At 18.5% G+C, this 14654-nt stretch overlaps 4 protein-coding genes across 4 annotated transcripts; all 4 read left to right on the forward strand.

The window, feature by feature from the left end:
• Positions 1 to 382: 382 nt before the first annotated feature.
• PmUG01_08056700 (Plasmodium exported protein, unknown function) lies at positions 383 to 1279 on the forward strand (the record flags this gene model as incomplete). The annotated part of the gene is made up of 2 exons (XM_029004737.1): positions 383 to 457; positions 608 to 1279. 2 exons carry the CDS (start codon positions 383 to 385, stop codon positions 1277 to 1279), a joined length of 747 nt encoding a protein of 248 aa, XP_028861396.1.
• A 1604-nt stretch (positions 1280 to 2883) lies between these two features.
• PmUG01_08056800 (Plasmodium exported protein, unknown function) lies at positions 2884 to 3800 on the forward strand (the record flags this gene model as incomplete). The annotated part of the gene is made up of 2 exons (XM_029004738.1): positions 2884 to 2946; positions 3150 to 3800. 2 exons carry the CDS (start codon positions 2884 to 2886, stop codon positions 3798 to 3800), a joined length of 714 nt encoding a protein of 237 aa, XP_028861397.1.
• A 3099-nt stretch (positions 3801 to 6899) lies between these two features.
• On the forward strand, positions 6900 to 7863 carry PmUG01_08056900 (fam-l protein; the record flags this gene model as incomplete). The annotated part of the gene is made up of 2 exons (XM_029004739.1): positions 6900 to 6986; positions 7114 to 7863. 2 exons carry the CDS (start codon positions 6900 to 6902, stop codon positions 7861 to 7863), a joined length of 837 nt encoding a protein of 278 aa, XP_028861398.1.
• A 3496-nt stretch (positions 7864 to 11359) lies between these two features.
• On the forward strand, positions 11360 to 12066 carry PmUG01_08057000 (fam-m protein; the record flags this gene model as incomplete). The annotated part of the gene is made up of 2 exons (XM_029004740.1): positions 11360 to 11446; positions 11569 to 12066. The coding sequence occupies 2 exons, from the start codon at positions 11360 to 11362 to the stop codon at positions 12064 to 12066; spliced, it is 585 nt and encodes a 194-aa protein (XP_028861399.1).
• Between the last annotated feature and the right edge of the window lie 2588 nt (positions 12067 to 14654).

The following is a 14654-nucleotide window of genomic DNA, read 5'->3' on the forward strand; positions in this document are numbered from 1 at the left end:
AAGGAAACCAAAAATTTATTTTATTTTATTTTGTTTGAAATGTACTAACAATGAAATTTAGTATTACTCTGTTATGAACCTAAAATGTAAATGTATTTTCAACATTTATTAATAAAATTAGGGCCACTAAAAATTATTATAATTAATGTTTATTTTTTAATAAATAAATTTATTGAAATATTTACTAAAATTTTTTTTTTATTATTTTTTTTTAAAATTTCTATTTTTATTTTTTTTTTTTCTGAATTTATTACTCTTTCAATGCATAAAATCAAATAACAAAGGAAATGAAAAAATATTTTTATTACGATTTTGTAAATTTATAGTAAATTATTTACATGTTTAAAGACATTAAACAAAATAATTTTGGAATGAATATAAAATGATATCTTTTATTTTAGTTAAAAATATTATATTTATATTTTTTGTTTGGATATATTATTATTTCTGTGATGCGGTATAATTATAACATTGCAGAAAATTTTCTCCATATTTTATGATGATTCATGTTATTATACACATATATCAACTGAAACAAAATATTTACTTTGTGCGTAGAAAATTATATCAAACTATAAAAAATTAAAACATTTTATTTTCCTTGTAGCATAACTTTGGTCAAATTTTAGGTATGAAAACTATTCAAAATATATCATTATATTCAAGAACTTATAGATTATTATCAAAATTTAACAATGAAAAAATAAAGATTTCATTAGAACGTAGCTTACATAGAAATGGATATAACGATATAAAAAAAAAAAAGAAAAATTGTCAATTAAAAAATTATGGTAATAATGCTGGATCGAAATACGATGGAAAGAGCAGTACTAAAAATAAAAGTAATACAGGATTTGAGGAAAAAAAATTACTGAGGAAGTGCATATATGTATTAAGTAAACCATTTGTAGAAATAGATAAAATATTTGAAAAATTAATTTATAAAGGATTTATTGCAATATATGAATATAGGAAATGTACAGATTCTATCCAAAAAAAGAATTTGAAATTTTCAGCATGTAAAAGTGCGGTTTTAACTTTTGCTATACCGTCAATAATTTTTTTTACGGTACTTTCATTACTTTTGTTAGTTAGTCCTCCGCTAGGTACATTAGTACTGGGGGAAAATAGTAAAGGTTTTCAAGAATTTATGACAAAATCTGGAATGCAAGCTTTTTTATTGTCGTTATTTATATTAAGTATCACCATGGTAATTTATATACTGGTAAAATTTATAAATTATGTAATAGAAGGAGGGGGAGATGAAATAAACAACTAGTTATAATGAATACATTGGTTTCGGAAAATTTTTGTTTTTGTAAATAATGAAGATTTACTATTCGCTTAATGAAATTATGAATTAAATTTTTTGTTTTGTTTTGTTTTCATTATTATATTAAACTAGCTAAATGTCATGCACTTATACATAACTATAAAAATGTACATATTTATTATTTACACTATTTATAGTATTTCGAAATTTTTTTTCCCATAATAGTATATTCTTTTGAAGGAATTTAATACTTTCATTTGGTGCAATTACATAAATGTATATACATATGAAAGCATGAAATAAAAAAATTATTATCTTATTTTATGCAGTGTTCCAGAGTAATATGTGTTATATATTATATTAAATATTATTATAATTCTTTTCTCTTATTTTCAATTAATAATCTTTTAGAACAGTAGTTTAATTTGATATATAAATACCAATTAATTATTTATAATTAAAATAATTTATTTAATATATAATATTTTTATAATTAGTTGAAGTCATCAAATGCAAAAAATAGTAATCGATGAAAATATTGGGATATTAGTTTTTCTTCTTTTACTTATAAAATTATTAAAAGGGATATTTTATATAGCTTGAACTTGTTTCTCTAAAATTATTTAATGTAAAATTATTTTATATTGGAATTTATTTTTATATTTCATAATTGGTAAGAATATATTTTCATTATACTTTTATATTTTTCTTTTTTCTTATTTTTTTTAATATTATTATTTTTATATAACTTATAAATTTGCAATATTTTAACAAGAAATAAAAAATTATATAAGTGAACTCATATAGTGTATTAATTTTTAACGATAATAAATAATATATATATTTTAAAATTATATAAAAATTATCATGTAATACTTATAATAATATGGCCAAAACCTATAAAACAGATAATTTAGAGTTTACTTTTTAAAATATTAAAGTTTGTATGTTTGTTTAATCCTCCATTGAAACCTCTACAATTAAAATGCATGAATATACTAAATATTCAAGTATATATCAGATGGAACTTTATAATTTTTACAATAACAAAAATATGTAGTTTTTTTTTTTTTCAATATATTACAGGAATTATATTTTACATAATAATTTAAGATCTTATAATATGTACACAGAAATACGTTTATTTATATGAATCTAGACACTTCAATTGCTATATTTCCGATATATATTAATGTGATCATTTATATAGAAGATTTTTTATATTTTTTATATAAAACAAAAATTTTAGGAATGGGAGAAATCTTTTTTTTTTTTTTTCTTAAGTTTATTAACAGCAGCATTTAATATATGTTATCTTAGACGAATCAGAATAGTGTATATATATATTAGTAGATTTATTAATAAAATTATTTCTAGCAAATTTATTTTAATTGAATTTTTTTTACAAATAAATTCAATGGAGTTATTTAGAAACGCCTCTATAGTGTTGACATTTCTGTATTATTTATATTTTTGTTTTATTTAAAAAATTTGATACTATTAAAGGAAAAGAAATATGATAAATTTAATATAACAAATGAAAAGAGAATATTTTTCAACGACATTTCTCAAAAATATGAAGCCTATTTTCTTACATATATAAATATATTATGACAATTAATCATGAAAAAATGAAGGGGAATAGTAACAATATTATTTCCGTTAAAACCGTAGTATTTATCATTTTTAATTTCATTTACTCTTATATTAATAATTTGGTATCACTATTACATCCCAGATAATTTCCTTTATATTTTTAATATTTCACGTTATATATGCATGCATATATATATATATGTATTTAACGGATATTTTTCTTTAAGTGTAAGAAAATATATCACATTATATACAACATGAATATTTTTTTTTTCTGTAGTGTAATTCTGATAAATCTTTATACTATAGAAACTGTATAAGTAGCATATTAAATTCAAGAAATAATAGAATATTATCAAAAGTTAAGAATAAAAAAATCAATTTGGGATTAAAATATAAATTAGACCTAAAGAAAAATTATTATTTAGAAAATAAGAAATACGTTGGTGAATCAGATTGTGGTGAAAGAAGTGCATCTAAGGAAAAATATAATTCAAAGTTTGCATCCAATTCATCAGTTAAGAAATGTACATCCGTTATATGTAAACTACATATATTAATACATACTTTTTTTGAAAAATTATTATACGGGGTATTTTGTACTATATATAAATATAGGAAATGTACAGATCATACGCAGAAAAAAAGTTTAAAACGTTCTGTATTTATAAAAACAACTTTGATATTCGCTTTACCAGTAATTCTCTTTTTAGCAGCATCTACAATATATATTTTAGATCAATTTTTCTCCCAAACTTTTATGGATCTTTTTCCAATTAGTAGCACAAACAGTTTTTCAAATTATATACGTAATTATGGAAAGTTCACTGCATTGTCATTAGCTATTTTAAGTGTTTCAATGGTTACTTATACGTTAGTAAAATTCTTAAAATATGTAATTGATGTAAGAAGAAAAGAAATTAAAACTTAGTTATAATGAATATAATGATATAGGAAAAATTGTTTCTCATTTAACTGTTGAAGATATACTTTATGTTTAAGGAAATTATAAGCTTAAAAAAGTCTCTTGCTTAAATAAAAATATTATGATTCAACCTAGATAATATAAAAATGTACATTGTTACAGAAGAGTGAGAAACAAAAAATATAATTATATATTAAATACTCATAATATATTTTTTGTTTTTACTTGTTTATTTCATCTTATAATGTTTTCCTGTAATATACTTTAATACTCTAATTTAGGATATATATACATATATATAAATATCTTGTAATTCATAAAAATGTGAATCTAAATTTTTCAATATTTAGAATAAAACATTTTTGATATGAAAAAAACTATTTGTACAAATTTTATGTAAATAATTATTATAATAAAAAAAGAATTATTTAACTTAACATATAAAATATTTTCTACTTCAACTTGACTTATGTAGTGAGGTGATTTATATTTTTACGAATCATGCATTTTATTGTTTTTTTTATAGTTTTATTTAATTATTTGATTGTGTTTTAAAATCTACTTATTAGGTTTTGCTTTAAAATTATATATATAATGGTGTTTTTCATTTAAGAAAACAAAATTCAATTTTTTTTTTGTTCAAGTCTATTTTTTAATAAAATTAGAACTAAACAAATAATCTTTGTTAAAACAATTATTATAGGAAACGAATATTTAAAATTTACTTTCATATAATCATTTATTTATCAGTTCCTTAGACTTTTTTGCATAGTTTTTGTGTGATATTTTAAATATATAACATTATGTTATTACTTTTAAGAATGAATTATGAATACCACATTATTAGTTTTAGAATTCATGAAGCTTTATAATTAAGTAAAGAAATCTGCACCAATTTATTATTTTAAATAATTATTGTATATAAAACATTTTAATAAACTTTACCTACATATCTATAAGGAAACAAAATTATACATATCTGTATAAAAAAAAATCTAGTTAGTATAATTATTGAAATGACATTAGTCCAATATTGGATTGTATTATACTACGATTACACATTTTGTTCTGTCTAAAAAAACAACTACCCTAGTAAAAATAAATGATGTATTATTAATAATATTCATTTAACCATTAAATAAAATGTGAATATGTTTTAATTATAAATGTAGTTCTTATAGTAACATAATTATATATGGATAATTATTTATATATTTGTGTTACTTGAAGTTTTTGCTTTATATATTTATTTACCTCATGAGTAGAAGTAACATATGTGCAAAAACATACAGAATTTATATTAAGAACCAGAAATGTTTTTGAAATATATAATCTACCTCTTTATAATAATATAATATTAAGTAAAAGAAAATTAATCTCATAAGTTAAATCGTATAATGGTTATTGTTCTTTCATTAGTGCTTTAAGTGTTAATATATATTCTTTAAAATGTTAATCTATATTTATAAATTTTTTTATAAAATAAGAATATATTACATCGTTCTTGGCTGCATTTATTTATAAGATTCTTACCTTATTAAACGATAATTTTTTAAAAGCGTTTTTCCATAAATTCATTTTGAACTCCAAATTAAAACTAATATTTGATATACTAATCATTTGGTATATATATAATTGAAATAATATTTTTTATTTTATGAAAAATATAAAAAATTTTATTTTTATGCGAAAATATACAGGGACTTAAATATCTTAAGATACATATTTGGAAATATATGCACAAAGTAATTGATCGCTTTGCTAATAAAAAATTAAAAATTTTTAATATTTAATTTTTTATTTAATATTAAAAATATGACATTTTATGAAGTTATATAATTTTACATAAATTATACATATTTGTATTTAAGATTTTGGATATGTGTTAATATTATTTTGTAGGAAATTTTCAAAATATGTTTTTATATTTATAATTTATATAAGGTACATATGTAGGAAAATAATAATTTTTTTAGTATAATGTTTTTCCAATAATTGATACTATAGTATATATGTTATATTATTGTTACACTAAAGTAATTGTTGATTTAGTTCTTCTTTAAATAAGTTACTTAAAAATATATAATTATATGTATACATATAAAAAATAATAATATAAGTATTAGTGCCAGAAATGACCTATATATAATAAAAATTTTATTTTTAGGATATTGGTACGTTTTAGACAATGATAGATATTTTTTTTTTACTATATTGATATTCTAATAAAAATTTAAATTTAATTAAGCAAAAGAAACTAAACAGAATAATTTTAAAATATTTCATTTACAAATAATATTACAAATTAAAATTAATTAAAAATTATACTTTTTTAATATTATTGTACTAGAATAATTAATTATAATTTATTTACCTTTTAAAAATATTTTTTTTCATAGTTTATTTATTATGTCATAATTTTTATATGTTAAACATATTGTAGACTACAAAAGAATTCATATATTTAATTAGTACTTAAAGATATCATTACAATTTATATATCATAAAAAATTGATTTTTTCATTTAATATTAGAAATATTACATTTTAATACTATTTAATATATTTTGGCTATAATAGTCTGTTTTTCAAAATTGGTATGTTAATCAGATTAGAAATATTAATAGGAATACATAATTAAAATTAGCAGTTATTCTCTGAATATACGCAACAGTGCATTATTTATATTCCCTACTTTCTTTATTCCATAAAAATTCAATATGTAGATATAATAAAAATGGAATATATATATTATTTTTCTTATTGTGAAAAAAATTAATAAAGAATTATATAATTATTCTGCTGTATTAAATAATTATTATATTAATTTAGAATATTTATTAATGAATTCAATTTATATAATTTTAATTAAGTTTATTTTTTTATATATAACATTATGATAAAAACACTGTAGTTTATTTCTATGGCTATTTTTCCTTATCTCTGTTGTAAAAAAAATTACACTATATAAATATTATAATGATTTTACGAAAATATAAAAAACAAATTAAATAAAAAATAATAGTGTCTTTTATCATACATCAAATATTGTATTATTGTTAATTTTATTCTTTTTCTTTATATTAACGTTTAAAATTTTTATAACATGGAACACAAAATTAAGTTAATGATATTTATTAAGATTTCTACGTTTATATTTTTAAGTTGGAAATATCATTTGTGTACTTATATGGTATGATAAAGTTGTATACTAATATTTGTATTAACTATGTTTTTCATGTATTATATATGTTATTACTCTTTTTTACTGTGAAATTATTCATTTGTTTAAATGATATATTTTGCTTTTGTTTTTTCAGAGTACGCATAATAGATCTTTGGTTAAATTCTACAATTATAATAAAAAATTATTTACAAGAAATTATCGTTTGCTGGAAAAATATAAGAAGAATATGGATGGGGGTGTTATATGTTTAAAAGAAGAGATACAAAGTGGAGTGAATGATAAAAACGATATATCTTATTATGAAAAATGCATCTTAGAAAAAAAGAAACAATCCAATGAGAATCTACCGAGAAATGCAAGACGATATAAAAAAAATGTGAAAAATAAATCTTGTATACTTGTAACAAAAAAATGTTCTTATTTAGAAAAAAAAATATTCAAAGAACTGGATTATGTAGATTTTCTTAAAAACAACAGAACAATTAGTGATAAGTTTTATAAAAAAATAATATTTAAAAATCGCAAATTACGATTTTTTTTACCTTTATCTTTATTATTGTTGTTATCTGTATCAATCATATTAGATTATTCTTGTAGTTTGGGACTTGCAAAGGGGTTAATTATAATAGTGAGCGCATGTTATGGAGGTAAAAATTGGGTGAGTACTTTGGGTGACTGGTTAAAGAAGAACTCACCTTTCAATGAGATTTTCAAGGTTATTAAAAGTAATGGTGAGGATGCGAACTTATATGTAACAAGTTTATTTAGAACGTCAATATACTGCATATCCTTCCTCATGTTAGGCATTACAATTATATTAGGTGTTGTTTATTACCATAAAAAAGTTAAAAAATATGAAAAAATTAAGTTCAGAAAAAGGTAAATGAATAATAATTAATATTTTTCTTTGCGTAATGAAATATTTAATATGAACACTTAACTGTAATATCTTGAATTGTAATCATAATATGAATAATCATAGTTGAATAAAGATTATAAGTGTAGATACATATACCTGTTCTAAAGGATACACACCAGTAAAAATAAATCTTATTTTTTTTGTGAATTCTAATATATAATATTTTTTAATTTGTAATTTAAGTTATAGTTTTATCCAAATTGAATACTTGGAATTATTGGATATATTTGTATATTTTCATATATTTGTATGAAAAATATGTCTTTGTGTGTTATAAATAATATTAAGTGGGACAATTTATATAATTTTATTTATTGCTTGTGTTAATATTTTGACTATAAAAATACTTTTTTATATGTTTTCATTTTACTTTAGTTTTAAATGAATATTTGTTGACATAATTTGAAAAATATTTGATTACAATTAATATAAAAAAAATAAGTCTTGATTTATTTTTATTGACACGATGAAGATGTATTTTGTTTAATTGTAGTACATATATATATATTATAAAAGCAAACATAGTATTCACTATATAAAATAAGTTTTATGATAAATAAACTGTAAAAAATTTACATTGTAAAATTCTTTACAACGGATTATTATTTTTTATTTTTTTGATATAATATATAAATTTACAATATAATATCTTTATTAATTTTCAGGTACTTATAATAGTTCAATAACTTATTATATCTAAATATACACAATTAAATAAAAATGACAGCTATTTATCATTTTATTATTTATCTTAATTGTAAAGTTAATTTTATATCTAAAAAATTAATTAAATATAAATTATATGTTAAATTTATAAATATACCATATATATTTTATAATTTTTACAATATTAAAAGTTTAAATTAATGAATTAAGTGTAATCAAATGTTAACAAATAATATGCATAAATACTTTTTTTTTTATTCATAATATTAAAATTTTATATACATTAATATCTATAGAAAAAGATAATTTATCATTAGGGATAATAAAAAAGTATATATTTTTTCTACTTTTATATAATAATCTGTGTTTTTTATATTTCCTCATTTTCTTATGTCTAATAATATATTATGTAAATAGTTAATATTATATTATAGAAGCATAAAAATATATGTAGTTTATATTGAAAATTACTAATTAATTTATATTGGTAACACTTTTTTTTTTAAATAAAATGAAATTAAAAAAAAAATTACTTTTTTTAAAATAATACATATGTACATTTATTTTTTTTTTTCGTTACATAGGTTTTAACTAAGTCTGTTAGAAAATTTTCCATATATTTTCGTAGATGTTTTAATTAAATAAGTGTAATGATTTATTATTAAGTATATGAAGAATTTGTAATCGTTAAGAAATAAAAAGATGTTGTAAAATTACTATTGTAAATGTAAGAATATGTTAATTGTCTTTTATACAATAATTATGAGGGAAAAAAAAAAATTACTTTAAATGCTTATATTTTTGAAAACCATAACTAAAAACACAATACATTAGTAAAAATAATAAATTAAGAAGTTAATATTGCAAAAAACAATATTGAATCTACAAGTGAATGAAATAACAATAAAACGTTAATACAAATATATATATAAGAGAATATTGCATTTATGTTTTACATATTAAAGAATTATAAAATTAAATATTATATAAGGATATTAATCTATTTATATGTTATTACTTAATTAAGCAAAAACACAAATAATATAGAAAAATATAAAATATTTTAAAAAAATAAAAGAAAAAAATATTTATTTATCGTAAATGTTGCTCAAACAGAAAAATTGTATTTTTAATAATTTTTTAGCACAATTATATGCTTTACTGTGCTTATATTGCGTAATTAATATTATAATATATTTACATATAATTATTATACTACATTTAAAAACTTAGTATCCTTATATTTTACATGAAAATATTATTTATGAGAAAAAACGTTAGACGATAAAAGCATGGAAAAATATAAACTAGTTAAATATGTGTCTTAATAAATTGAACTATGCATATATTAATAATGTAAAATTATAAAAATATAATAGTATTAGTATTTCTAATATTTTCAACTTATTTCAGTTATTTAATTTTCAATTGTAAGAATAAAAGTTTTTAAAGAGAACAATAATAAAATATTATATATCAGATAATTACAATAATTCTCTGTGCATATCATGTTTTCATAATTATCACTGTTATGGTTATAGTACTTACAAAATATATATATTGGACTATATAATTTTTTTATTGGTAAATATATTTTCAATAAACTATTTACTGTTTATATGTTTATGCCTATTTATTATATTGATCGTTTAAAATTTGTTCTTGACTTCATTTATCTATAAAAAATATATAAAATATAAAAGCATCCATCTAAAGATAAAAGTAGAAAAATTACTAAATCATACATTTAAGTAAATTACAGTGCTATCGTTTCTTATTTGTTATGTAGATATTGTAGACTATATATATTATTTTTATTTGTAAATTTATTTCATTTGTAGTATCCTTAATTTAATGTGAATAATGTAATATCTTTGTAAAAATTTTTTCATTAGGCAATTTTTTTTCTTTTTCTTTATATTATTATATTAATACTTCCAGTAATTATATACATAATTTAAAAAAAATTATAAAACTAAGTGCATAAATATAAAGAGTTTTAATTTAAATATAGTGACAAAGTTTCATCTTATTTAAAAATTGTAATTTTCAAAAATTATTTATAAAAATAAAAAATCAATCCTTATTTGCTTTTAGAATACATATATCTTTATATATAAAGTACTGTATATATTTTACATTTTAAAAAATATCATACAAAATAAAATATAGTTATTTATTGGAATCTAATGCACTTGTTATAATTAACGCAATAAAAAATGTTTCTTTCATTAAATAATATTATTATTATAATAATGTTTTATTTAAAATAAGTATTTTTTCCAAAATACAATGTTTGAAAATTTTGAATTATTAATAGGATAATATCCTTAAATCAGTAATTATTATTTTAACATACAAAGAGATAAAATATATATATATATTCTCTACATTCTGTAAATGAATTCAATATTTACATATAATAAGAAATCACATATATACTTGTTTATTCTGAAATTGATTAAAAAAAGTATATATTAATAAGTGCTATACATGAAGTATATTGTATACTTTAAATATTTGTGAAGAAATTCAAATTATTTTGTTTTAATGAAATTTAGTTTTTTTTTTTTTAAATAATATTATGATAATAATTATATAATATGTTTTAAAAGTTATATTATGTTGTATGTGGTAAAATCAATTATAGGTATATACTTTTTATTATATATTTATGAATCACTAATAAATAAAATTTTTTAAATAAATATAGTATATTTTGTCATTAGACGCATTTTATATTTCTATTAATTATTTTCTTTTTGAATTAATAAAAATATTTAATATCTATATAATGGTTCATAAAATTAAGTTGCTCTTTTTTATAAAAATTTTTACATTTATACTTTTAACATGGATATATCAATTTAACAGTGAGCTGGTACAATTATATAATTTATAGATATTTACGTTATTTATATTTTTAATTTTTTATTTTTATTAATAATTTTACGTAGCATGAATTTTGTATCTTTTAAACAACAAATATATTTTTGTTTTTAGTGTACCTTCAACAAATTTGGTGATAAAAACTATAATCCTAGTGAAAAATTAGATACAGGATGTTATCGAATACTGGCAAAAGATAAACAGCATAATGATTCAAATAATGTGTATTCAAAAGAAAAGTTTACAAATAATGAAGAAAATAATCAAAAAGAAATATATAAAAACGAAATGTTCAGAAAACGAAAGAGCATACAGTCAAACAGAAGTATGTTAAATAAGGCGCAATACTATACAGAAGTTATAGATTATAATAATGGAATTTTTGATGGAAAACATTTCCATTTTCAAAAGAAATGGATAAAAAAAAAAAATTATGATACTTTTCTTGAAAAAAAAAGGAGAATTTGTAATATAGCTTTAAAAAAAATAAGATTTAGAAAATACAGATATGCGGTTTTTATGCTCTTTTTTTTTTTCCTTTTGGGAATAGGATTACCCATGTCATGTAAATTCGGGCCGCCTTCTGGAGGAGCAGGCGCTAGTAGTAGATAATCAGATTTTACAATTCCTTAAAACAATTCTATGTTTAAAACATGAAGGACATGCTTTTATATTATTATTTGCAGTAACTTTCATTATGTTATCAATCTTAATTATAATAGCTATTTATAAGATCTTAAGAAATAATGAAAAATATCAAAAATTTAAGTTGATGACAGAGTAAAATAAACAATAAGAAATTTGTATTTTCATATAAATTAATTATTAGTAAGAAATATTATATGTAATATATTTATTGTTGTGTACTTTATAGTCATACTTATTATTGGTATAATTTTATAAATATACATATGTATAAGGCATTATTTTTATACGAACAATAATAAATTATGTTTTTCGATTTTTTGTGGATTTGAATATTATAGTGGTTTTCATTTTGTATTTTAACTTATTGTTGTAGAATAATTAAATATTACTGCATAATATATATATTTGTGTGTTAAATTATACTGTTATTAAAAATGTATATGTTGAATCAAAATTAATATATAATATTAAAATTAATATAATTTTGTTGATTATATATTAGAATTTATTTATTAAATAAAAAATATGTGTGTTCTATTTTTTACTTTCTTTAACTCTAAAATGACTACTGGCAAAAGTAATAAAGCAGGTACATGGTTGACTTTATGTATAAAATATAAATGTTCTTGTTTGTATTTAATCAAACAAAATGAATGTATTATATTTTATTACATATATTTTGCTTAAAAGGAAAAAGATAATTTTTTTTAGAAAAATATTATAAAATATATTTATTACTTAACTTTTTAAAAAAAATGTCTTTTTTTTACAGTGTATGTGGGGAATTATAAATATATAATAAAACAATAGCATATCTAAATAAAATACTGAGTATGATATGTTATATAATACATGCTACAGAAATAACACATCTTATCTTTTTCAGAAGTACTTGTCGTTATGGGGTTATTGTATTCATCTATATATTTCCATGAATTTTCTTTCTTAATGAATATAACATAATTTTTCAGATGAGGTGGTGTAGTTGACAAAAGATTACATATTAGTAAATTCAATACTACTACAATAGTAATTTTATGTCCTAGTAAATTAGAGAGATTATGGGAGTTCATTCATTATTTTATTTGGAATAATTTATAGTGTTAACAAAACAAGAAATGAGAAAAATGCTGTATTAGTTGTTAATATAATTATTAGAAATTAATAAATAATTTCATATCTTTTAACATGAATATTTTTTTTTTCTTATGGTTGTGGTTACCTAATGAAGTTCTTACATAAACCTGGATCTATTTAGATTTAAGGGTCTCACGTTCATTCTTAACAAATTGCTAAAATGTCATACTTTTGTTTTTAATCATAGGTATTAAGTAATATGTTCAATTTTTATGTATTGCATTTAAATAAAAAAATTATTGCCATTTTACACTATACATTTATATATATGATTGTTTTATAAACAATAACATGTTTCATAATACATGAGAAGATATGGTGTTTAAATTGTATAAGTGTAGCTTTTTCGAAATTGTGAAGCATATACTATATATGAAAAATTATATAACAGGAGATCATTTTAAGTATTTTTTGTTTTATTGTAGAAGAAAAAAGCTTACGTTTCACTATTTGAATTATATTGAAAATATAAAATATATTAGATTAAATAAAAATTTAATATATAAATTAATATTTTTTATCTTTAATAGGGTATAGCTAGTATAAAAATGAAAATAATATTTTGAAAATTGAAATTTATTATTGCTTTATATTTAACTTGTTTTATTATTATGCAATAATATTTCTTATTAAATATAAAGAAGTTATAATGGTAAATATATATGTACTTTATTGAGTTATATTATGCATATACATATATATATATAAGAATACAATTGTCTACTAGTATGTATAATTAATAGGACGAAAATTTTAAGTATTACTAGGAAGTTAGAGTATTTATGTATTATTTTTTAATTTAGGAATAACATAAATAATTCATAAAAATAAATAATTATTTTTTAAGTAAACACATCATAAATATGTTTACAAACAATGAATGTTACTATGAGAATACAGCTGTGTTTATCTGCAAATGTTTACCATGATTTTATAAAATATACACTTATTTTTCATAAATTATTTAATACTTTACATAGTTGTGTTGTTTTAAAATTTTAAATTAATCATCATACACTATATATTAAAATATTAATTGTGTAAAAAAGTGACGTGCCCCAAATATTCGAAAACCTGAAAGAAACTAAATAAGTTATTTCATAAATGTCAGTTTTGCAATGAATTTAACTCAAAAAAACATAAACAGAATAATTTAAATTTGTTTATGTATATATATATTTTTTTTTACTTCTTAAGTTTTTCCTTAGAAGTGTAACACCTTATGAGAATAAAATGAATTTTTATATTAGATGATTAATATTAATTTATTAATTCCATAATATTTTTGTAATTCATAATTTTTTATTCTGATATAATATATAGAAAAATATTTACTTTAATAGAAAACAATTTTGCTGTTAAAGAAATTTCCATCAATATATAATTTTATGTAGATTAATTTATATCTCTAAGAA

The sequence above is a fragment of the Plasmodium malariae genome (genome assembly GCF_900090045.1).
Source record: "Plasmodium malariae genome assembly, chromosome: 8".
Taxonomy (NCBI): domain Eukaryota; phylum Apicomplexa; class Aconoidasida; order Haemosporida; family Plasmodiidae; genus Plasmodium; species Plasmodium malariae.